Source organism: Cyphomyrmex costatus, unplaced genomic scaffold, assembly GCF_001594065.2.
Source record: "Cyphomyrmex costatus isolate MS0001 unplaced genomic scaffold, Ccosl1.0 scaffold157, whole genome shotgun sequence".
Classification (NCBI taxonomy): Eukaryota; Metazoa; Arthropoda; class Insecta; order Hymenoptera; family Formicidae; genus Cyphomyrmex; species Cyphomyrmex costatus.
Genome location: NW_017275576.1, coordinates 373,266 through 398,434, shown reverse-complemented (window position 1 = coordinate 398,434; position 25,169 = coordinate 373,266). Strand labels below are relative to the sequence as shown.

The 25,169-nt window shown below is 34.6% G+C and overlaps 4 protein-coding genes across 7 annotated transcripts; all 4 read left to right on the top strand.

The window, feature by feature from the left end:
• The first annotated feature begins 254 nt into the window (after positions 1 to 254).
• Positions 255 to 2,040, top strand: LOC108783602 (rab-like protein 3). The gene is made up of 6 exons (XM_018552203.1): positions 255 to 300; positions 544 to 549; positions 857 to 1,066; positions 1,184 to 1,329; positions 1,417 to 1,539; positions 1,671 to 2,040. Exons 1-6 carry the CDS (start codon positions 255 to 257, stop codon positions 1,848 to 1,850), a joined length of 711 nt encoding a protein of 236 aa, XP_018407705.1. The 3' UTR covers positions 1,851 to 2,040.
• A 1,135-nt stretch (positions 2,041 to 3,175) lies between these two features.
• On the top strand, positions 3,176 to 6,815 carry LOC108783637 (putative ATPase N2B). Its single transcript, XM_018552257.1, has 8 exons — positions 3,176 to 3,267; positions 3,717 to 4,111; positions 4,647 to 4,832; positions 4,927 to 5,168; positions 5,251 to 5,419; positions 5,499 to 5,639; positions 6,195 to 6,314; positions 6,391 to 6,815. The coding sequence occupies exons 2-8, from the start codon at positions 3,734 to 3,736 to the stop codon at positions 6,511 to 6,513; spliced, it is 1,359 nt and encodes a 452-aa protein (XP_018407759.1). The 5' UTR covers positions 3,176 to 3,267; positions 3,717 to 3,733; the 3' UTR covers positions 6,514 to 6,815.
• Positions 6,816 to 7,315: 500 nt separating this feature from the next.
• On the top strand, positions 7,316 to 9,648 carry Dera (deoxyribose-phosphate aldolase). 2 transcript variants are annotated; one of them, XM_018552245.1, is made up of 6 exons: positions 7,316 to 7,509; positions 7,776 to 8,048; positions 8,227 to 8,420; positions 8,495 to 8,639; positions 8,876 to 9,267; positions 9,333 to 9,648. In XM_018552245.1, the coding sequence occupies exons 2-6, from the start codon at positions 8,003 to 8,005 to the stop codon at positions 9,639 to 9,641; spliced, it is 1,086 nt and encodes a 361-aa protein (XP_018407747.1). In that variant the 5' UTR covers positions 7,316 to 7,509; positions 7,776 to 8,002; the 3' UTR covers positions 9,642 to 9,648. The 2 variants fall into 2 exon arrangements, with proteins under 2 accessions (XP_018407747.1, XP_018407746.1); XM_018552244.1 differs by lacking the exon at positions 7,316 to 7,509 and having other exon boundaries at positions 7,647 to 8,048.
• A 1,277-nt stretch (positions 9,649 to 10,925) lies between these two features.
• Positions 10,926 to 23,017, top strand: LOC108771355 (trichohyalin). Of its 3 annotated transcripts, XM_018536610.1 has the most exons (12): positions 10,931 to 11,130; positions 12,806 to 12,916; positions 13,184 to 13,335; positions 14,861 to 14,927; positions 15,696 to 15,952; positions 16,406 to 16,730; positions 20,200 to 20,671; positions 21,032 to 21,358; positions 21,545 to 21,603; positions 21,976 to 22,148; positions 22,269 to 22,431; positions 22,839 to 23,017. In XM_018536610.1, the coding sequence occupies exons 2-12, from the start codon at positions 12,818 to 12,820 to the stop codon at positions 22,893 to 22,895; spliced, it is 2,151 nt and encodes a 716-aa protein (XP_018392112.1). In that variant the 5' UTR covers positions 10,931 to 11,130; positions 12,806 to 12,817; the 3' UTR covers positions 22,896 to 23,017. The 3 variants fall into 3 exon arrangements, with proteins under 3 accessions (XP_018392113.1, XP_018392114.1, XP_018392112.1); XM_018536611.1 differs by lacking the exon at positions 22,839 to 23,017 and having other exon boundaries at positions 10,926 to 11,130; positions 21,976 to 22,135; positions 22,205 to 22,284; XM_018536612.1 differs by lacking the exon at positions 22,269 to 22,431 and having other exon boundaries at positions 10,928 to 11,130.
• The last annotated feature ends 2,152 nt before the right edge of the window (positions 23,018 to 25,169 follow it).

Here is a 25,169-nt window from a genome sequence, read left to right as displayed (position 1 = left end):
TTGACAATCCCCTTATAAAATACATACATTAATCATAATACTTTTCTAAACTTGTGCAGAAAAATATCGACAAGAAAAATAAAAAGATGACGTTTCTTTATAGCTCGCTATAGGCTTTTCATTAGACACGCGCATGCGTATTGCTTGGAAAACTGCGTGGCTCTACTATCAACAATCAAACACTTCTGCTAAATGACTGTCAATTATCACAAATTTTTACACGTAGAATTTACATATAAAAAATTTTAATAAGAATGGCGGCGATCGATAAAGTTAAAATTATTGTAGTAGGTGACTCAGGTGAGTGTAAGAAAAATATTTAATATTTTAAACTGACAATAATCTTTTCTGGAATATTGTTGATATTCTATTGTTGATTTTATTTAAATGAAGTCAAGTAAACTTGGGATAAATATTATGATAAAGATATTTCTTGTTAACGTTGATGTTTCTTTTAATATCAGATATTCTTAATTTTTACACATTAAGGTTATGTATAATTATATATATAATTATGTGATAATATCTGTTTGTCTTTTATAGCTACTGGTAAGTACCATTTATATATTTAAAAAGGAATAAGTAAATCCTTTTCTTTTTAACTAAACTTTTTGCATGATTCATCTTCCTTTTTTTCCCCACACTAAATAGAAAAAAAAGAAAAAAATTTATTCTATAAAAAGTTCAGTTTAAAAAAAAAACAGATTTACTTAATTATATGTTTGATATTTGGCAAAAGCTAGAAGAAAAATTTTAGACTTTTGCAGCAACAAAACAAATCTAATATGTGCAGATTGTGAACTGTTATAAGAATGTATGATCTATATAATAATGATAAACATTTTTGTTATTGCAGGAGTTGGTAAAACATCGCTGACACATTTAATATGCCAACAGCAACCTATCGGCAATCCTGCTTGGACAATAGGTTGCTCGGTGGAAGTCAAGTTGCACGAGTACAAAGAAGGTACACCGAATCAAAGGAGATACTTTGTCGAGCTATGGGATGTCGGTGGCAGTCAAAGTCACAAAAACACAAGATCTGTATTTTACAATCCCACGAACGGTATATTCATATTTTATAATAGTTAAATGTACAACATATTCATATTTGTTTGACATACAAATGCATAATTGCGACATAATGTGACAGTGATTGCAAATATATATCATTCACAACTAGGCATAATATTAGTCCACGATTTAACAAATCGTAAATCACAGCAGAATCTACAGAAATGGCTAGAGGAGGTTTTAAGTAAAGATGGAACTTCCTCAAGGTCCAAGTTCGAAGACTTTGATCCTGAGAAGTTTGTGGGCTCGACGCAGGTGACAATAATTTTCCAAACTATTGTGATACATTAATATCAAACTACATAAGTATAATAAGTATAAATAAATAACACTTATTTCTAGATTCCAATTTTAGTCATTGGTACGAAACTTGATTTGATCTCGGAATCCAGTTTTGTAAAATCCAACATACACAGACGTTCAGCGACCATCGCGGAGGAATGTGGTGCCGATGAAATATTTTTGGTAAGGTCTTACTAAAGGACTACACTTATCTGATAGATTCACCATTTAAGAAAATTAATTAATATTTGATTGTATGTAAAATTTGTATTCAACATATGGTTAACACTTTTGCTTCACGTTTATTATAATAGGATTGCCATCAGATAAGATCGTTAGCAGCGGGTTCCAGTTCGTCTGTGAAGCTCAGTAGATTTTTCGATAAAGTGATCGAAAGACGTTACTATTCCTCCAAAGAAGCAATTAGTCCTGATAAGCGAAGGCCGCCACTATATACTTCTTCGATCTATCCAAAGTTTTATCATAACGACTGAGTGCCAAGAGTACTGTATCAAGAGATCTCAATTTTATTTCTTGTTACACAGAATAATCGTTCTTGTGACACGACGCGTTATAGGATTACGCGGATTAAGTATTGCAAGGTTATCGATCTCGCATTTCTTATCCACATTCCTAATCTTCCCATGGAAGTATCTCGTCAGATATGCTCAAAAGAAAGAGAAAGACAACTATCAATGCAGTGTAGATAAAAATATATTAGGCACTCGATACATCTTTCACGTATCTATATATATATTGTAAAGACATCGCATTGTATACAACACTTATTTTATAATATAACATAAGTAATTATATGAAAAAAATATACGTTATATTTTTTTTGTTAAATTAGTATAGAATATCCTATAAAGATTTCTCAACACAGCAAAAGGTATGTGGATTGAGATTAAAACAAGATGAGTTTTCGTTGATTGATCAATTGCATTGTATGTAAATAAAAGGCATGGATTGTACATTTTGAAACAAAGTAAGAATGAAAGTTAGCGAATTCATTAGATACTGATCAATGAGATTATAAATATTCTAATTTGCTCACTTTTGAAATTTTTATCTCATTTTAAGATATACACATTCGACCCGCAGCTTATAATGAACAAGATTACGTTTAAGCATAAGTACGATTGATCAATTAATGAGATAAAACACCTATATATATAGCAGAAAGAAGGCTTCTTTCTAATTGCGATTTGATTACTGGTCGCAGCAGCTGAATGTAAAACTTATATTTTTTTTATGTATTATAGTAATCACCACCGTATAAAGGTAAAGTCAAACCTTTTTTATTTTTTTTTTATTCGAGAAAAGTGTTCGGACAAAAAAATAAATTTTTCTAAAGATAATTTATAAAATAATTCATTAAAAAAATAAAATAAAAAGAAATAAAATTATAAAGATATAAAAATAATAATACATAAAGAAAATTTATAAAACAATTCGGCACTATGTGTTAATAATTTAATTTATTTTTCTTTTTCTGTGAGTCAAACTTGGACATCGCGAGCCACCATTAGCGTATTCCTGGTCTACATTGCAAATAAATGCAAAAAACGATGACACGGATTGTTCAAACTGCTTGTCAACTGCCCAGAATATTATAGTTCGTGGTATGAATTCGTTTTCGTGACGGCGCGCGGCGAACGTAATCTTTCAAAACGCACGTCCTCTGACGTCCTCGCCGAATGAGTGCGGACGCAGAGGCGCGTGACAGGTGCGCGGGACAATTCGTACATATGGTTTGAACAGACAGTTACGAAGCGGGGGAAAGCGGGCCTTTCCTCCTATAGAAGCTCCGTGGATCTCGACTTAGGATTCTGTTAGTAGTCTGTCGTGTTCCGGTCGTGAGAGTGAGATCCAGTGAAGTTGACGTGCTACCTATCCGGCTCTCCACGTGTGTGTGTTCAATTTGGGTCAGGCACGTGCATTTGCCTGCCATTTTTTTTCGTTCAAGGTTATCACATCTATACGTTAATAGATATAAAACCGATATGATATTATGTGTGATAACATCGATAAAAGAATCATTCTGCCAGATTTCTGAGATTATGGACCTTGACCAAGATTAGCTTAATCATTATTAATAACTAGCTTGTCAAGCAATACTTATATTTTTTTAATAACAGTCGGAATTATTAATTTTAATTATACAGGAAAAAAGATTAAGTATGACGAATTATGTAGCTGGAAATTTACTTTTACGTAATTCTGTCAATTGAATTAGTCATCAATTTATTAATTGAAGTCACAGTTGTCCTACATGTCTCCAAATTTATAGCATAGATGTGATGCTTGAGTAACTTGATGAAGCATAGATCTTAACAAATAGCTTTTTTGCTTTCTAGGTAATATTCCTGTGATTATGTCTTATCATCTCGCAAAGACGTGTACTAGCACAAATAGTCTCTGTCATGTGTTGACACATGTACGACCTATGATTTGCATTCAGAGATACAGCTATGCTCACGATATAAACATAAACTTGAACGGTGGACCAGTCAGTATTCTGCAGCAGAAAATAGCTAGGGGTGAGCTGATGGACGATACGTATCAGATAAAAGTGGTGCAGAGTCTGCAGAAAATTTATCAAGAAGTTCAAGATTATAAACCACAGCAATTAAATCTGTTGGAAAAATGGTTTGGCAGCAAGCGGAGGGATGCACCAAAAGGGTTGTACATTTATGGAGCAGTGGGTGGAGGTAAAACAATGTTGATGGACCTATTTTACAATTGTTGCCAGGTATCTCTCTGGTTGCTGTATGCATAAATACTATACATGGAAGGCTAAATTTAATACCTTAATCTGCTTAATGTGACAACACATGTTTTTTTTTCATACAATCTAAAAACAGAGATAACAATTCTTGTGTAATTTACGTGACTTGTTGGTTGTTATTAAAATAACAATTACTGATATTGTGCGACGAGATATCATAAGAAAGATTTTTTTTAATTGAAATAAACAAGTTAAAATAAAGGTTTGATATCTTCAATATATATGGATTATTAGCATTTTTAACTTTTGTATACATATAACTTTAAATTAAAATGAAGAACCACCATGTATTTTTCTGAAATTTAGAAATAATGCTAAAATTGCATTTATTTTTAATTTGAGATGCAACATCATATTATATTAGATATGAAGTTAGCATTAGCAGTCTACGTATATGTGATTGAAGAGTAACACACATAGCTTTCCATGCATAGTACAGAACAAAAATAAAATTATTCGGCAGCACATTATAACATATTTTTGAACACAAATGTTTCAGATTGAAAATAAGAAAAGGGTTCACTTTCATTCTTTCATGCTGGATGTGCATAGTAGAGTGCATGAGGTAAAGAAGACCATTGTACGAGATGCGACTAGTACCAAGCTGCAACCTTTTGATCCGATACCTCCAGTCGCCTCCGGCATCGCAGAGGAAACTTGGTTGTTGTGCTTTGATGAATTTCAGGTTCAGATTCATATTATTTTAAAAAGAAAAACAAGCATTATTTTGAAAAAGTATAATTATAAATAAAAGACCAATGAAAACAGATACGTTACAGGTAACAGATATTGCGGACGCGATGATATTGAAGCGACTGTTCACGGAGCTGTTTGATAATGGCGTGATAGTGGTTGCGACTAGTAACAGATCGCCAGACGATCTGTATAAGAACGGACTACAGAGAGGAAATTTTGTACCATTTATAAAAGTGCTGAAAGATCACTGCCTCGTTAATAATTTAGACTCTGGAATAGACTACAGATTAAAATCGGGATCCGGAAATAAGAAAATATACTTCATGTATGTAGAAATTACATCTGTATAATTTTTGTGATAATTGTCTATATTGTTGCTATCTAACAAAGCCGTTTAATTACACAAGAAAAGGCAAGGATGCCACGAACGACGTAGATAAAGTCTTTAAATACTTGTGCTCCATGGAAAACGACGTGATTCGACCGCGTACAATTTCCATAAGAGGACGCAATGTTACTTTTCGAAAAACCTGCGGGCAGGTGCTGGACTCCACATTCGAGGAATTATGCGATAGGGTGAGAGGTTTTCTGTTTTGTGAAGTTTTGTATGCTATGTCGATTAGAACTATATGTAATAAGTATTGATCTTACGCAGCCTCTCGGAGCAAGTGATTATTTGCAATTGAGTCAAATCTTTCATACAGTTATAATAAGGGACGTGCCTCAATTGAACCTACGACTTAAATCTCAAGCTAGGCGATTTATTACTCTTATCGATACGTTGTATGATAATAAGGTAAGAATTATGCGGCTTTAATTAGAAATCATAATATTTGCAGTTTGAGACAGAGAATTGATTATATAATACAGAGAATTTTAATAAAAGAGAACTTAGATAAATAGGGTAATACAAAAGCCATTCTTGAAAACTTTTCTCAGAATTTTCGTATGGATTGGAGCTCTTTTTCAGAAATTTAGAAGTTTAGATGTTTTCTCAGAATCTTTTAGATATGTAAATTCTGAAAGATTTCAAAATTTCTTATTTTATAATTAAAAAAAAATACCGTAAAATTTTTCAGAATTTGTAAAATTTTATCAGAAATTATAGAATTAGAAATTTTAGAAATCTTACAATTAGAATATATTTCAAAATTTACGTTTATGCAGAATTCTAAAAAAAGCCATAGATCTTTCGGCACTTTAATTTGTATAAAAAAAATCTGATAAATTTTTTAAAAAGTTGTAAAATTTTTTTAATTTTGAATTATATACGCATTCTTAAAAATTATTTAATAGCTTTGAAAAAATTTTTTACCAGGAGCAATATGTGACTATCGTTTATTAATTGTAGGTACGGGTAGTTATGTCGGCAGCTGTACCACACACGCAATTATTTTTATCGGAAAATGAGTCCGAATATACCGATGAGAAAAGGATATTAATGGACGATTTGAAGATTACACATGGCTCGGTAGACGTCGATTTCACAATGACAACGCAAATATCTCGTATGAAGAATTATTACATTATGTTAATTTTGTTTTCAGGAGGATCACAAGGCAAACATCTTTACTGGAGAAGAGGAAATCTTCGCGTTCGACCGTACCGTGTCGCGTCTGGCTGAGATGCAGACCTCACAGTATTGGGAGCAGTGGGAGCACCACAGATAATAATAGTGTTAAAACTAGCGCAAATAGAGTTTTTGTAGTTCCGTACAAATTCCCATTCACTTAAACTAAACATTGTTAATGACGATTGTAATTTTTATAAAACAATTCTCGCGCAGACAGTTATTTAAGCTTTCGTCAGGTGTGCGCTTTACGCTTGAGGCGTAATTTTTGCGCTTTCTCAGTATTTTACCTCTTAAATTATTTTGTCGAGAATGTAAGTTCCTCGATTAGTCTCTGATTACCTCTAATATTAATTTTATTTATATGATTATTTATGAGCAAAGAATCATACTTATTGTTGCCGAACCCTAATGCAAATATGTATGTTTGTATTTGTGTAAAAAAAATCTATTATATGAAATTTTTGCACTGATGTGCGTTGATTACTCGCTTTTTTGCTACACCACAATAATATCGAAATTTGATATCATATTACTTGTACAGATTTGATCATCGACGATCGGTCATATTGGGATTTTAATTATCCACAGATCCAGTAAATCTGATGGCTTCTACTGGAGCGAAGAATGAGAGAGTATCCCAATTCCTAATAGTGACACTCTGATACAAAAATTGTATTGTTTTCTTTGTTAAGGATTTGCTGAATATTGTTGTACATAAGTAGAGTTATGATAATTCTACAATGTGCTCTTTATTTCCTGTTTCTTGCTGTTTGTCTCTTGTTCACTCTTGCCTTTTTGACGAAAAGGCAAGAGAGTACATTGTAGAATTACCAATAAAGTCGCAGCATAGACTTTTGCCTAACGCATAATGCATAAGCAATGAATCAGAAACCTTCTTTCCTCCCATTTCACGAAAAAAAAATTTTGATTGGTTGATTCTCTTCCGCATCATGTAAAAGTGTACTGCGGCCATCAGAAGAACAAATGTTTACCTACCTTTTCTCTGCCGAGCTACACTAGTTTAGTATGGAGAAAGTGTACCAATATACGATAGAGCTCACAGCTCACTGTTTATCGAAGAAGTAAATTGAATGTATGTGTGTGTTTATGTATAGTTCTAAAAGCCTGTGACATTTCTTCCAACAGTTATTGATCCGCAATAAAAATACAAAATAAATTTTTTGAAAATATATAAATACAAAAAGTATTATGCTTAAAATAATTGTTATTTCTAAATGCTAAAAAATGTTGTATGTATCACATGTTATGAGTGTCTATATAGTTCTGTAATCTATATTATTCTGTCACAAAATATCTGTGCACTTTGTATCTCGTGCTTATCATGTTTATCACTTGTAGTTGTAGCAGTGGGGAATATGTAATTGTACGTCTTACTTTAAACGAAAACGCAAATCTGCAGAAAATTGGCCATATTAAATTGTTGAAAAAGATCTAGGATCTAGGACGACCAATAAAACAAAGAAGAGAAAACAGATCAACAGAGACGTTTTTGGATGTGTACATACATTAATCACACAGCCTGGATATAGTTGATATAGTTTCCGTATAAATTTATCTAAGAAATCATGGATTATCGTTTTCCAGATTGCGATTCGAACGAGGCGATCCAAAGTAATTAATTAACGCTATTAATAATTCTGATTCTATATTATTTTATGAAAGTATCTTTATATATTATTTTTTTATATAATATGCGTGTGTGTATAAATAATAAGAATTACATATAAATAAGTTATATCGTATATTATGTATAAATATGAATATATTATATTTTAAATTTACTTTTTAGGCTGGTTAACAGGTTTGGAGGCATATATTAATGAACCAGCAGTAAACAAATGTGTTCGACAAATAATTTATTTAGCAGATACAATCACTGGGGACAATAAAATTGCTTGGTTACTAAAGGCAATAACTTTCATCGATTTAACTTCTTTGAATAACGACGATACAAGCAGCGTCTTAGAACAATTGTGTGAAAATGTAAATTGGAACATGGAGTTATTATTCTTTAATGTAAATAATATCTATAACTGATTAATTAATTAATATTACAGGCTGCAAACCCTATAAAGAATCTTCCATTTAAATGGAATAATCCACTTCATACTGCTGCTGTTTGTGTTTATCCATCCAAAGTAAAAGATGTTAAAACTACCTTAAAGAAATTGAAGAAAACGGATATAATTAGGATTGCTAGTGGTAAGAAATAAAACATTTCTTCTGATCTCTCTGATGTAAATATAACAATATCTAATATAATTTTTTTTGTAAACTTGTAACGTTATATATTTTTTAAGTAGTTATATGTTTTTATATTTATTGATTAATTATGTTTTTTAAAATTTTGTTTTAACTAGATGTTATATTAATTTGATTGCTTGACTCTTACATTGCCCTTTTCTTAGTGTTGTTTATTAATACCATTTTTGTATCAGTGGCAGCAGGATTTCCTTCTGGACAATTTCCATTAGAGACTCGATTGCAGGAAGTGCAAAGTGCAGTAGAATATGGAGCGCAGGAAATAGATGTTGTAATTGATCGATCGTTAGTTTTAAATCATCAATGGATGACACTATATCAAGAGTTGCGATCTATGCGTGAACTTTGCCCGAAGAATGAGGAAAGAACAGTATGTTTAAAAGTTATAATATCATCAGGAGAATTATTTAATTTAAAAGACGTATATAAGGCGTCCATGGTAGCTCTATTTGCTGGTGCTGATTTCATCAAGACATCTACAGGAAAAGATGTAGTTAATGCGACTTTGCAAGCGGGAGTTGTTATGTGTAGAGCGATAAAAGAGTACGAAAGACTGTCCGGAAAAAAGGTATAGCAATTTAATGATCTGTAATATTCGAAAAGTACATAACATATAGCTTTCATTTTTCACAGGCTGGTTTTAAACCTGCTGGAGGAATTAAGACTGCGAAAGATGCTTTGGAATGGATGGTCTTGGTTAAGGAAGAATTGGGGAATGATTGGTTGACAAGCTATCGTTTCAGAATTGGTGCATCAAGTTTACTGCAAAATATTAGTACTGAAATTATCACAATATATGAAAACAAGTCAATTCAACAACCACTGGAAGATTCTGCCAGTACAAACCAGATATCTAAGGAAAAAAGTAAAGATGAGGATAATAATGAAGATGAAGAAGCTAATAAAGACAAAGATAAAAATAAAGAGACATTAATTAATTGAGTCTGGATAAGACACAGTGATAAAATATTTTATATTGTTTTTATATATTCGTAATTTTGATCATATTTTTGAAAATAATTTGTACGTATTAATAAATGAATAAATTTTATATAAATTTTTCATGGTGCTCTAAGAGTTAACTGATTAAAAAATTCATTTGAAGTTAAAACTAATACTGTGTGTGTGTATGTGGTACACACAATCAATGATGAGATTTGGGATTAGATTCTTCTAGGAAATTATAAAACTGATATGAAGGTACTTTTTCCCCTAATTCCATTTGAATTCAAGGGAGGATCAAAAATGGCCTTTATCACAATTCCTCCTTATCTTTTAGACTACGTCATGAAATATATAAGTAGTACAGAATACGTTAGAATAAGCTATATCGCGACGCTCATGCGTCTAAATATATCAATCAGTAAGTAGATCCTACATAATTGACATACTTGCACATAATGTTACGAACACGTAAATGTACAAGTATCTCGTTAAAATCATCTCAATTTCATTTTTTTTTAGCTGACACATGATCAAGATGTAAAAATCGCACAGATGATTATTATAAAAAGTATTTAAAGGGATAATTTTTTTGCTAAGGAGTTTACTTGAATATTTACGTGCGTTATCATTACAAGAAACATTTTATATCAAAACGTATCAAAATGCGGTATAACCAATTCATATATAAAATGCATAAAACATGAAAAAAATTATGGCGTAATGAATACTGCAGTTCTCTTTGGACCGAAAGTGTATTCATATTTAAAAATTGATTATATTCTTGAAAAAGATTAGCTCAATTTTGAATGATTTAAAGTGAGATTTTACTTTTTAGAATATATATGAGAGATTTACTCTAAAAGTTTTAAAGAGTTAATTCGAAGAAATATTCAATTTAAGGACGCACAATAATTCAAAAATAGATATATATTTAATTTATTCATCTTAATTTCAATCTCAGTTTCAATTATTATCAAATAATTTTGATCAAATAGGTTTGATCAAAAAAATATATATTCATTCTCGAGCATAAGTTTATTTCTTTTTTTTTTTACACAATACAATTGAAAATTGAAGACATTTCGATTTCATAGCTGCGGATTCTCTCTCCTTCGGGGATATTATTCCACTTAGGACCCACTGATAGATCCGCAGATTCGTCCGGACGGAGGCGGGCGCAATTCGCCACCGGAAATCGAGGCTCAAATCCAATATAGATCGATCAGTAAATAGATCTCGAGCCGGCGCGAGAGCCCGCGTCATCGGCTGCCCCTCGCGTAGTATTTGCAGCTTGCAAGCTTCGCTGCGTCTTGCCCTCTGGCAAAGCTTGTCGTGACACCGTTTCGGCCGCATTGTGCCGGGTAGCGGCCGGGGCCCCGGCCCGTCCTTCCGTCACCGTCGGCTTTATTCCGCACTAGTCGCACGGCTCGCCCAGCTCCAGCGGTCGTTCCGCGCGTTTCGGCCGTGTCATGCACCAGCGAATGCGGTGAGTCCCCCGGATTGCGCGTACATTCGTCCACGCGGCACGCGCCGCATCCGTCCCCCCCGCCGCGCCCTCGCCGAGTTGCCTTGGATAATTTGTACTAGATAAGCTCGGTTCGCCGCTCTCGGCAAGTAATATACACGACACCACCGAGCAAAATATATCGCACCATCGGCATACGGGATCACCTCCTCGTCATACACTCTATATTCGGATACCGCGCGCCGCTTCCGCGTCGGCATAGCGCGGATACGCGGGCCGGCGCGGCGCGACGTAGGCGCACACGGGAGTAAAACGGAAGGAGAGATTGCGATGTTGATCCGTCGGGATTATACTTACGCGGAACTTGCAAGAAAGATTTAAACTGTCCTTTAAATTTTTAGAGTGAATCTTACTCCGAAGAGCGGAATCTAATTCTTCAAGATTGAAAATTAAGCCACTCTATTTAAACACACTGGCTCAATTTTTACTCCTTAGAGTGAGATTTTACTAAAAAAATGTAGAGTACATAATATGTTGTACAAAAAAATATTAGAAAAATCGTGAGTTCTACTCGCTGAAGAAATTAAGAATTTGATTTTTCCGTTGTGAACTCTTTTTTGAAGTGGGATCTCACTTTACAAAGATTGAAAATTGAAATCGTGAAGAAGAGCGACTCAATTTTTAATCTTTAAGATTTTACAGAGAGTGAAATTTACTCTAAATTTTAGAGAGAAAAGATGTATTATTGCAGATAAATCGAAACGATCTTCCGCAGCACTAAACTCTGAATTGAGATCACAACGACTTCGATTACAGCTTATATTGTATAAAACTCCAGCACTTGTCGGATTTATTATCGCGATTTCAGCTAATGTTTTCAATTTATAAAGAAGAAAAGCTACATTGTGCAAGTTAAATTTTAATTTAGTGATATTGATATAGTAATGTGTAATAAAGTTAACAAGATCATCAATCATTTGATGACATTTGATTTTGACATACATATTGCTCGCTTGCCAATTAAAATTTATTTGTTGGCTTGGATTCTATTTAAAATTTATGATTATATTTTTAGACATTTCTTACCTTGGCACTTCACGCGTAACACGGAATCGTTGACCCCTCTCTAAATGACGCAAATTTTTATCACTCATCAGGGTATACATATAGAATTATTTGTTTCCTCGGTTGCATTCGTAAACAACGTTAAAATAGAACTGGAATCTGCAAGAAGCCCGTATCCGACTTTCGTGTTGCCGTATCATTATTACGTAACGTTTAAGATTCCGTAAAAAAATACATTATGTTTTATATTTATATTTAAGATTCTAATAAAAAATATATAAAATATTGGTTGTATATAAAATATGTTTTATATATATGGTATATAAATTTCATTAGCTTCATCATCTTATTGTAAAAATTAGAGATGCACCGGATCGTAAAATTATCGAATATCGGATATCCGGGAAGGCAATTTTTCGAGTTGGATATCCGATATTTCCGGATATCCGACCGGATTTCAGAACAAGTTCAGCTGAGTTCGCATCAATGATGCAAACTTTCAACATAAAATTTCAGCCAGATATATTGTCAGATACTAGTGATATCCGATTGGATGGCAAAAAAAAGTACCGGATATTTCCCGAATATCCAGTACATCATTAATAAATATAAATATAAAATATAATTTCAGATGTAGAGCGTCATGGCAATCAATATAAAATTTACAAAATTCGACAACACACCATGGGGCTTTCGACTAGCTGGTGGCAGCGATTTTCCGCAACCACTTACTGTTATCAGAGTGAGTTTCATATTTCTCTCATTTAGCGGTTAATAATGCTAATAAGGATGTTAAAATCACAAAATTATAATTCAAGTAACATTGTTCATTTTTATATTCCAAACATGAAATACGCAAATAGAACGTGACGGTTCTTATTTTTAATTATAACAATTTAATTATTTAAAATATTATTATTTTGGTTATTGTCTCAAGAATTAAATCTTAAAGATTAAAAGAAAAATAAGATAAAATTAGAATTGAAAAAAAATCGAACGTAATCTACAGGTTACGGAGGGAAGCCTGGCCGAATGTATGGGTTTAAAGATCGGAGATGTCGTAGTAAGATTGAACGATCAATCGATTATCAACTTGACTCATGGACAAGCGCATGAAGCACTAGTGCATGCTGGTAACAACTTCGTTTTAGGTGTGCAAAGGTAAGTCTCTCGCAAGAATCATCATCGATTATGTACGAGCTAAGGAAGATTAATCATAGCATATTTTATACAATCTCTTTTCTTTAAAACGTATTCTGAGCATAATTGTAAATGCATGTGTTTATATAGAATGATCTTGTCAAAAAAGTTGGAAAAATTAAGACATTCTTTTAACTTCTTAAATTACATTTGAAATCTTAATTGATAAATTCCTTCAATTAAAGTTAAATGTTTACATTTGTTTTGTCCATTAGAGATTACTAGATAGAAAATCATTCTATATATTGCTATTCAAAAATACACATTAATTAGATTCATGCATACATATACGTAATGTTTACATTGGATAATAACAAAACAGGAAATGGAGATAAATGACGCTCGATTGCGCCGGTTGTACCGCGGCCAAGACGAATAAGCTAGCGGGTACATAAATGAGACAGCTAAGTCGAACGCGACTCGCATAAATTAGGTTCTTGTCCCATACGGTCTCTCCCGGGAGAAATCGCTTTTAACCAATATTAGTTCTTGAGATTATTGATAGTGAAATTGCGCCACGTGTCGAGAGGACGGACAAAATATTATATTTTCGGTATTAATGCGCAATTTGTTACCGAGTTTCGATCTATTTCTTCTTGCTGCTGCAAGAGATTTTAATATCTAATAAAGCATATTACATATGTAATATATATATATATATATGTATACGCATATATAAAATAAAAGAATACAAATAAATAAATTATTTAAAATATGTCATCAATGTGGCTGCGATCAGCAGAAAAAGCGGCTTTGCAACTCTATTGTAAAATTCTTAAATAATTAGTTTATACATTTAAATCCAGTAAGAACAAGACCAATCATATTAAAGAATTTTACAACAGCTGCAAAGGTGCTCTTTTTGCTAAACGCAACCAATTTGTAGATATTACATACTTTTTGACTCATTATACTAATAATGAAATAGAATGATATAGAGACATCCAAAAGTACGGAAGAACTGCCGAGGCGCGCGAATTCTTTCGATCGTCTTACATCGTTACCTAAATCGGATTTAATTTCGAAGCACAATAGTCAAAGGCTGTGGTCAATTTAATGAGTCCCCAAGGATCTCGTGCTTAATGAAGAAGAACGGGCGGTACGCGTCGTTCATTGCCGGCATACTCTCGATAATAACTTCGGCGACGGTGCAAGAATATCCCGCGGCGTATGAGTTACGTGTGCAGCAATGTATTGCGAAACCTATAAATAGGTGACCCAGAATGAGAGATCTGTTTATCATTGGTCGGCGATTTTATTACTGGGTCCCCGGTCGCGGTCCGTCTCTTGCTGTTTGTCGCATTCGCGGGATCCGTTCCTCGCACGCAGGGTAGAACGTGAGAGCGCGAGAGATCGACACCTGGAATCCGCGCACGCGGTGCATTCAGCGTTAGTATAATTGCATCCGCGCGCATAATACCAACCGATCGCATTGCGAGCGGGAGAAAGTCTATTTTCTTGGTCGCTGTGTTTGTTGCTTGCGCAGAAAGGAGGAGGCAGGAAAGGCCGCTGAAGCGATATCGGAAGAGAACATCGTCCCATATAAGATCGCCGTGAGTATATTCGTGAGATGAAAGGTAAACAGCATCCCTGTTGTACTCTTAACTGGTGACGAGGACCACGCGACGTCCCCGTCTTCTTCCCGGGGCATATCCGGCTTTTGCCCGCGTATACTTTCTCACGTTCGCAAAACTTAAGTTTTTTTTACAAGAGTTTCTGAAAAGGAAAATTAGTTCTATCTAAATGATTTTAAAAATCATGTGAGAAAAAATGTTCACACACGTCACCAAATAAGAGTTAAGGACTCTGTTATACTGGAAAACGAAATGGTTACATTAATTGGAATTTTGATTAAAAATGAAAATCAAACCAGAATTCTAATTAATACGATTAGAATCTTCTGGTTTGTTTCAACCAGGAATTTTTTTCAGTATATGGTTATATATGTATATTTTCCTATTTTAACAGATTCTTAAAATTTCTTTTATAGTAGATAAATAGTAGAAAAATTTATGTTATAGTAGATATATTTTCATAGATTTAAAAAAATTTTATGTCATGTCAAACAATTTTTTTAATCACGATTCCTAGAATGTCTGACTTAATTATGCCGAATTAAAAGTGCACTTTTTGAACGTTATACTTGTAACAGCATGATTATCCTACCTACGAAAAAAATATTGTGATATTTTTCATCGGAAGTTATACCTCGCCTTTCAACGGGGAAAATCTGAGATCTCAAATCCGCTTGACATTTAAAGAGAGATATGGTGTATTAGAGAAAGTGGCGACGAGATGATGACGTCGAGTTTACTTATTAGCTTGCAGATTTACCGCCGGTCTTCCCAGAACAGATCTTAAAGGAGGAGACGGTGATCGAGCGATACGAAGAAGAGAATACCGTCGTCGAGCCGTTGTCCGCTGAGGACGAGATCAGGAAAGAGGAGGAGAAGCTGGCGGAGGAGAAACCGGTGGACGTCAATAGCGAGATTGTGGCTAACAAAAATCTCACGGATGATGAGATCGCTCAGCTGATCCTCGAAGAGGAGGAGCTCTTGTCCGATAAAGGATTATTAGGGTATATTTCCACAATTATTAAATCAGCTGATGATGAAACCGCGATTAAGGATTCATTCCCTTGCCATACTTTTTATTTAAAGAATATTAATTACTTATTAAGAAAACTATTTTGATTAAACCACCAAAATCTATCAATCATCAAAATATACCATGAATGCTATTTTAATGAGACCGTACAGAATTTCTTCATCGAAATGCCATTTGTTTTGTATGTTTTAATCTAAACTTTTTCTCAGTGTTCCAAATCGGAAGTTTTTTTCCTTCGTTTTTATTTACCAAATTTTCAGCTCACATTAATAATTAAAATTTAATTTCAAGAATATATAGAGCGTTCCTTTTGTCTATTTTTTCTTTAAATTATATATTTTTTTAGAAGTATTAAATAAAATAGAAAGTTTTTTCAATAATAATAAACATAACTTTCATCTTTTCCGCGTCTTTGACGTAACAGAGTAAACTTCAAGAAATTGAGACCGCGAGCCCCGATTCTGAAAGATTCAAAAGTTTTGGAGGAGTTGCAGCATATCGCGATAGCCGAGCCCGAGCGGGTGCAAGAGTTGAAGCGCGCTTCCACCTTCCTGCAAAAGCCGCAACGACCGATACCAAAGTCGAAAAACGAACCGAAGGTGGAAGAGGACGAAGGAGAAACTTACAAGGTCGTGATCAAGAAACAGAACAAGAAAACAGTAATCGCGCGTCTCGTGGAAAAAGGTTTGTTGCCACCAGGATCGGAGGCAACCATCACCAAGACACCGGAACCACCGGAACCGTCCGAGGTAAAAATGCATGAAACGGAAAATAAACTCGAAGAAAATCATCCCCTTGCCGTGTCCGATTCGAATTCCTCGTGTTCAACCTGTTCTCTCAGTAACAATTTACTGTTATCCCCATGTCTTTCGGAATCCGATTCAAATGAATTTCAAACCTCTGAGGATCAATTGACGAATCGCGAGACATATAAATGCAAATCACAGCAATGCCACGTTAAGTCGAGTCATCCTCGAAGATACAGTGCCAAATATGACGAAGTCGGAGCGAGATCGCTATTCAAGGGTCGCTACTTGGAGAACGTCCTTCGTGGTTACACTCGTTCATGCATTCTTCGCGATCGACAAGTTGATGAGTTCGCGAAGACTAAACAAGGAACTGTATACTTGAAGAAATACGATGAACTAAAAAATACTGGCCTTGATGGTTTTTCGTCAAGTGAGACCAAAAAACGAACGAGCAGATGCGCACGAGCGCATTACGCGGAAAGGATTTTGCTTCAAAACGTCAGCGCTGTTGTTACACACTTTCGTCCAAAACCAAAGGCGACGCGCGTCTTCGCTTCCAGAATGAAAGGGAGATATCTGGCGACATTTCTGAAACGAGAAAGCATTTGGCTAATGTCCTTCATTGCGACATTGTTCCAGTTTTTGTTGCAGAGACCAAGCGTCTTCGAGTCATCGAACTGGTCGAAGATTCGTGAACGACGTTTGAGTTTCAAGGGTCGCTACCTTGAACACGTTCTTCAGAAGAATGTCGGTCCTGTTCTCGAATGTGTCAAGGAGACGTACTTCATCGATGGTCAACCAAAAATAATTCAAAAGAAAAAAAATAGGCCGAAATCGATCAGGACGAAAGGACGATACATGGAAAAATGTCTCTATCGGCAGAATCTACGTCTGAAATCCGCTTTGATGCACCTTCTTGATTACGCGAAGAACAGTCTTAATAATCTCTTCGCTATCACGAAATCATCGAGAATGAGAAGTACAATGAAAGGTCGATACTTCGAACGATTGATTCGTAGAAATCTCGAGATCCTTGACTTGTTCGTGGAATACATTCGTTCCAGAATTTCCGAATGGCTCGAGGATGGTTTGTCGTGCACATCACGAAATGAATTTCCTGTCGCCACTGTCAGTACTTCCAATGGCATTGCCAGTGATTCAGCTACAAATAAACAAGAAATTGATAAAGATGCCTACAACTTAAAAATCTCCGAATGGCACGAGGACGGTCCAGCCTGTCCATTGCAAAAAGAATCGCCCTTTATTAACACTTCCGACAATCCAGATCCAATCGAAGAAGAAACTGCTAAAAATGATGGCCAGGTTCTCGAATACAATAGCAATCCAGTCTTGTTTAAAGATGCCAATGAATGTACCGACTTGGTCAAACTTATAGACGTAGTCCCAGAAGATACTGTTTCAAAATTCTTGCAGTCAACTGAGAATTACGTTTCCGCCGAGGTATTCCATCGTGGTAGCAGACGACTCTCAAAATCCCGTAAATCTATCGATACTACTTCCAAGGAGAATGATAAGGCATTGTCGAAATTTCTACAGTCGACCGAGGATTACGTTTCCACCGAGGTCTTCCATCGTGGTAGCAGACGACTCTCGAGACCGCGTAAATCTGTAGATATCATCTCCAAGGAAGATGATAAGATATTGTCGAAATTCCTTCAGTCGGCTGAGGATTACGTTTCCGCCGAGGTCTTTCATCGTGGTAGCAGACGACTCTCGAGGTCACACAAACCAGAAGAGCAAGGAGAAGAGGATGTTCTGTCAAGTGTCCTCCGCTCCACCGGCGATTACGTCTCCAGCGAGGTGTTCCATCGCAGAAGCAGAAGATTATCAAGATCGTCCAGGAGAGAATCTGTTTCCTTTGCAGCCTCTACTCTGTGGGGCGGTTTGAAGAACTTCAATCTGCCTTGGTTTTCATTCAGAATCACCAAGAAAAGTACAGAACATATCGGAAATTGTGAGGAGAAGGTTGATTCCGAAATCGAGCTCGACAATCGAAGATTATCATTCGTGCCAACAATTCTCTATCAGGGTATCACGAATCGTATCGGCATCGATTTCACAAAATTGGTGGTTTACGCCTTCGTACCTTGTACTTCAATTATCCTTCTGTATATGTATAACTAGTCATCTAATAATTATCTGATGATGTTTGTACCCTGTTTTGATGCATATAATTAAACTGCATACGTAATTATAATCGATACAAAACTCAGTTTGATTTTTCAAAAATCGAATATTGCGTCAGTTTGTTAATTTAGATTAATACGAATACATCTCATGATTGTATTTAAATTTTTAAATAGATATTATTTGTCCTAATCTCTCATAGATACTGTGGATCAACGTGAAACACACACCCGTATGTGTATATAAAAATGTCTCGTTAATAATGTGTCCTCAAATTTTAGTGTATAAAACCATATGTTTTGTTCTTGTTACTACAGTAAGTGTTACCGGAGTGAATCTATAGTAGAATAATTGAAATGCAAACATATCTAACGTGAACCAATTCAATACGAGTCCTCAATTGTGTGAAACATGTTAAGTACCTAATTAAATTGTTGAAAACGGTAATCCATATTTGATTTTTTTATATGTATTGATGTATATCACAACCGTTCATCTTACATAACAAAAATATGAACAGCAACAAAAAACATTAAGCTTAAAATTTTATTTTTTATTATACATATACGAACTGCAATTATCGTATTATTTTATAGTTTATTCATTTTTTATTCTAATTATTCAAGAGCATTTATTATTAACTTGATTTATTATTGCTTGATTTAATTATAACATATAATTAAATTATGCATTAAGTGCCGGTTCAATGCAGTATCTATTTTCAATACAAGATGTTCAATTTGATTATTTAAAAAGGTAGGTATATGTTCAATAATTTTCCAATGATTTTTTAAAATAAAAATTATAATATTTGTCAATTACCATAAAAATATGGTCATAACTCTTGAACAACTTTTTTAATAAAGATTAATTGCACAGTTATTAATTTTTTAAAATAATATATCTAAAATATAGTTTTATTATTTTCAAAACAATTTTTTTAAATAATTGTTGTAATATACATATGTTTGTACAATTATTAATTTCATCTTTGATATCGTCGAACCTTCAAAGATTATCTTTCTATTTTTTACAAACTAAAAATAAAAATTATTTATATAGCACAATTTGGTTGCACAAAACTGCTTTCGACACATATCTCGCACTTTGTTTTATCAACAACAGTTATCCTTTGTTGCACAGATAAAAAATAAGTGATATTCTAAAATATATATTAAAAAGATTGAACATGTGAAAAAATCTTTGATAAAAGCGAGTCATCCAGAGATGAAATCTTTTCATACAATATTAATATAAAATCCTTTAATAACAAACTTGTATTCAGTATATTTCTATAATTTAAACTTTTCTCACGGTTTAGACAACAACTCCAGCGACACAAGAGTTCGTATGCAGGGCAGAGCAAGAGGGAAAATCTGATTCACGTCCCGTATCAAAGGCAGAAGAAATAAGAGAAAAGAAAGACGACGAGATCGACGAGGACGAAGCGAAAGAAAGACCAGAGTCCAAGGAGGAGGATCGTCCCGAATCTTGTAAGGCAAGATTAACGCAGGACGAACAAACAGTAGCCGAGGAAGATTCGAGCGTCTCCACATCGGATCCGGTGGCAGTAAAAATCAATAACGAGAAGATTAAGCAACTGGTATCCACGGAGATCAGTCTCGAGCAACAATTGGAGAGCGTGCAGCGACAATTGTTCGCTCTGAAACGGCTACCGAGCGAGATCGAAAATCACCTGAAGATCGTGTCCGAGCAACTGCACAAGATCATGGAACTTAGTGGCGTGCAGCGATCCCTTGGCAACGGAAACGGTGGCTGCCGTGAATCGTCAGGTGACCGAGATTCACGTAATCGTGTTCAAAATAGCCAGAGCGGACCTTGACGATTATTCTCTAGGCATATTTTCGAATTTCGTCGCTATGCGACTTCGATTCTGAATGAATGCCAGTTCTCACGTCCGTCACATTAAATTAAAAAATTATTAAATTCAAAAATAAGCGTTCCAGTAGAATTCAATAACTTTATTTTTCTTCAAACAAAACATTTGTTTCGACATTTTACACTTTTCTTTTTAAAAACGTTAGTTCATTCATATTTGGATCAAGTGTATATGAAAAAATGAAGCCTAGATTAAATAGAGAATATCTATAATCTAAATTTTTTAAATTTGTAATTTTGGAATCGTTATTCAGAAGAGAATATGTCACGGCAAAAGGAGGAGGAAGAGTTGAAGAAGCAGGAGGAGGATACTGACGAAGAGGATGAGGAATTTACGGAGACTTACGATTACATCGAAGAGATTGCATGTTTGGAACGAAGGACGTCATCGAGGTCAACGCCGCAAGTGATTGAGCCCAGTGATGACGAGGGGGAAATGGAGGAAGAGGAAGCGGAGATGAAAGAACTGGACGGTATGATTTCCGTGAAGAGTGCTGACGAGGAAGGAAGTAGAGTAAAAAAGTTCATCGTCTCTTATGAAACTAAAGTTTTAAAATCGCCCAGTCCAGCACCATCGCATGGTAACTATTAATATTATTTATACTCATACATGAACTCTCTATTGATCTCGAACTTTACAAAAACAATATAATAACGATGAAATATAGCTTTATGAGTACGCGAAATTAAAAAAAAAATATTTTTCGTATTATGTTTGAGTTTAGATATAAAATAATGTTGTAAAATACAACCATGCTACATTATAGGAAGTTTCGAACCAGATCCTAAACTGTCACCAAAAGACCAAGTTATACAGGAACTCCAGGTATCCGATGAATATAAGAATGATCTATGTTCTAGGATGAAATAATTTCCCTTTACACTATTCGTGCTAAAAAATTACAGACCCGTTTAAATGTTGATGAAAGTTCGATCTATTTTAAGATCCCTAATAAGTTAATTGCGTGCACGATGAATCAAATAATATGTATCTTTCTTATCGATTGATAAGTTCCTATTTTGTGAATTTATTGTTCCCACATCACCTTTTTTGCAATTTTTGTATTGATATTAAAAGAATTTGTACGTGTCATGAATCCGAATCTCGTAATTTTGCTTCCTTTTACATGACTGCTGCATGGTGGACATTCAAATTCGAGCAAAATCGTTAACTTGTATTTTACGTTTTAATTTTCAGCAAAGGGTGCACAAGAAAGGCAAAAAACACTCGCAAGAGCTGTGGCCGCAGGCTAAGCAACTCGAACTTACGCAGGGTCGTCGATGGAGATGCCCGAATGATTTCTTTAACGATGAGATGATAGCGGAAGTGTTGTCCTGTCAGGCGGAGGTTATTCGTGGTAAAGCAATGGGGTAAGTATAATTTTATTCGAAACACAATTTCAAAACGAATCCAAATTGTACTATAGGATGGAAGAAATCCCAAGAAAGATATTCCGATTATTCTGAAAGTTAAATTAACCGATTGTCCAGAGTGAACTTCAAGAAGTATGAGAAGACGAATTTACCAAATTATGATTACCTGATGAATTCGAGTGTTTATAAGATGATTCATAAAATGGAGCGAGAACCGAAAAGGGGTATCCCCGCCAGACCCGCTAAAGTCAATGCGGCGGAAGATATAATCGAAAGAGTTGTAAGCCTCTCTTTGTAATCTTTCACGGCTGTCAATATAAATCGCTTAAGCAGAATGGAGGTGATGATAATTAATTGTGAAACCGTGACAACCAAAATATTTCTTAAGCGATTTAAAATGTGTTTACGGAAATGCTTTAATGGGGTTGCTGGTAGCGGATATCGCCAATTAATCATTGTCATCCCTAATTGTGTTATCTGATCCTACCTATAAATATTACATTTTACCTCATTTTAAATTAACTAGAATTAAACGGATGATATAATCTGTATAAGTAAATATAACTTCAAATAAAATCCGTAATAACTCAGTCAAACTATAACATTAAATAGATAATTTTTTAAGTTACTATCAATATTATTAATTAAGGAAAAAGGAAAATTTAATTTTCTTTAATATATTTTCAGAAATCACCGGCGTTGAGTGTTATAGATGACAGGAGCGCTCGAAGTGTCAGCCACTAATGCAACTGCAATCATGAATGATTAAAATATAATATGACGTTTATACGCAAGAAATTTGTATGTATTTGAAGGATGTGTTAAATCTATGTATCTTAAAAATTAAAGGAAATAACTAGAAATAACTAGAAATGTAATTATCTGGCATGTTAATCGCGTTTGAAGAATGTCATCGCTGCACTATTATCAATACAATGTGATTGTAATTTTAAGCACGTATGCGTGTACGTATGTTCGTATTTAAACCGTCTCGAGAAAGATTTTCCCCACAATGAAGAGATCTGCAGCCTTTTTCAGTTAAATTTACATTCGAATCAATTAACTCAATAAATTTATAACCCTGCGGATCTGTTTGAGTCTATTTGATCTAAAATGTATTAATTTATTATTTTTTCACTTTACTTAATAATTTACTTAAAAACTATTTTTTCTGTTTTCTTATTTATATATGTATATTAATGTAAGATTCTTTTTTCTGAACATTTTTATCTTTTATTTTTTAAAGCCTTTTGATCATATTGATCTAAACGATATAATTGATAATAAAGAATATAGATTGACAGGATTAAATGCGTAAAATTTTTGAAGTCTAATAAACATTTAACTAATTTGCAAAAATGTGACTATGCCTTGATGCCGTACACTTGTTTATAACTGTAAATTGCAAAATCATGAAATTGTATATCCTACAAGAATAAAATCAAGCTTCTCAAAATGTATGGAATTATTTTTTTTTATCAACAATATTTCTATATTTATATCACACAGATCATCTAATAAGCAGGTATGATGAGATATTTAGCAGGTGCGCGGTTGTGCCTGGTAATTAATTGATTCTCAAGGAAAGTGATTTAGAAAGTGAAGTACGTGAAAGTGGCGTCCGTCCATTTCACTCTGTATTGACATTTGTGTTCGCATCCATTCGCTAATAAGAGGACGCTAAATTATTAGTATGAACTGAAGGAGTCGTTTGCCTATTCGCGTGCTCGTTATACGCATCGGAAACCAATAACATCACCATTAGTTTCCATTGGTTTCTCGAAGCGGTTGCGGGTACACCTCGTGTGTCATTATCTTCTATTGTACGCGCGGAATCAGCCTTCCGTTCAATGCGGATTAACCGTGGCGATTGCCGGATCTCCGGAACACGTGATGATCGAAGTCGACCCAGAAAGGCAAACTTCCGAGTAAACGACCGCGATTGTCCGCTCGCTCGGAAATCCGCGCGAGTCGCGGATGAGTCGCGGAGCATACTTTCTCCTTTCCGGGGTTTCCGAGGTCCCTGTTATCCGCGTCTCGCGTATGCGTACGATGGGCTGAGTCACGTCTGCCTTCCTGGCCGATGAACTTCTTTTTAGTTTTCTCCCTTTCTCTCTTTCTCTCTCTTTTACTCTCCACCCTCTTTCTCTTCCTCTCACGCTTAGGGTCTCCGATCGTGACGTCGGCCTCGAGCAATTTATGTAAAGCATTCTAAGCATGATTCACGAACTAGTTCGCGCCCTCGTGACCGCCACCGGCGCAGAATGCAGTTGCCGCGAGCACGGGTGCGTCCATCAAGGTGTCCTGTCTGCGATTTTTCGAACTCACATGTTGCATTAATGTGTTACGTATCGAAAAAATGCGTTTTATTTTAGCTGTATTTCAGTGAAACGTATGTTATTAATGTAAGATGAAAAAAATCATATAATCTCTTTCTTTTATACGGAGGAATAAAGAGAAGATTCTTTTCTTCGATATAATTCACATGTGTTTTTGCCGCGCGTCAATTTCGATAAATTTATATCTGATTGCCGAGAGATTTAATGGAAAGCATGTAACACAGAGCACTATAAGATTTATTTAACGAGTTTCCATTCATGACCTCCTACGTGATCTATCGATGACGATGACTATAGATCTATCTTACTATTCTCATACATACAGCCTTCGAGATGCAAAGAAATTCCGAACATGCATGCTTGCGTATTTAAAAAATCCAATTCCTTTTTACACACGCATTTTAATCCCCAATACATAATTAGATTATTTATGTCCTGCGCATTTTTTTTAATATTAGAAGCGTTTGGTTAAATAATGGTCTCTATCTTTTTTTAATACACAATTTCATAATGGAATAATTTGTTGCTTTAGCTCTACCAACTTATATTTCTAAAGATGTCAAAACATAAAAATTATTTAATATTTTTTGTATACTTGTAAAAATAATAAAAATTAATTTTCTTGACCTTTATGTATAGGAGCGTGATATCATCGTGCTTTAAGAAATACACATTAATA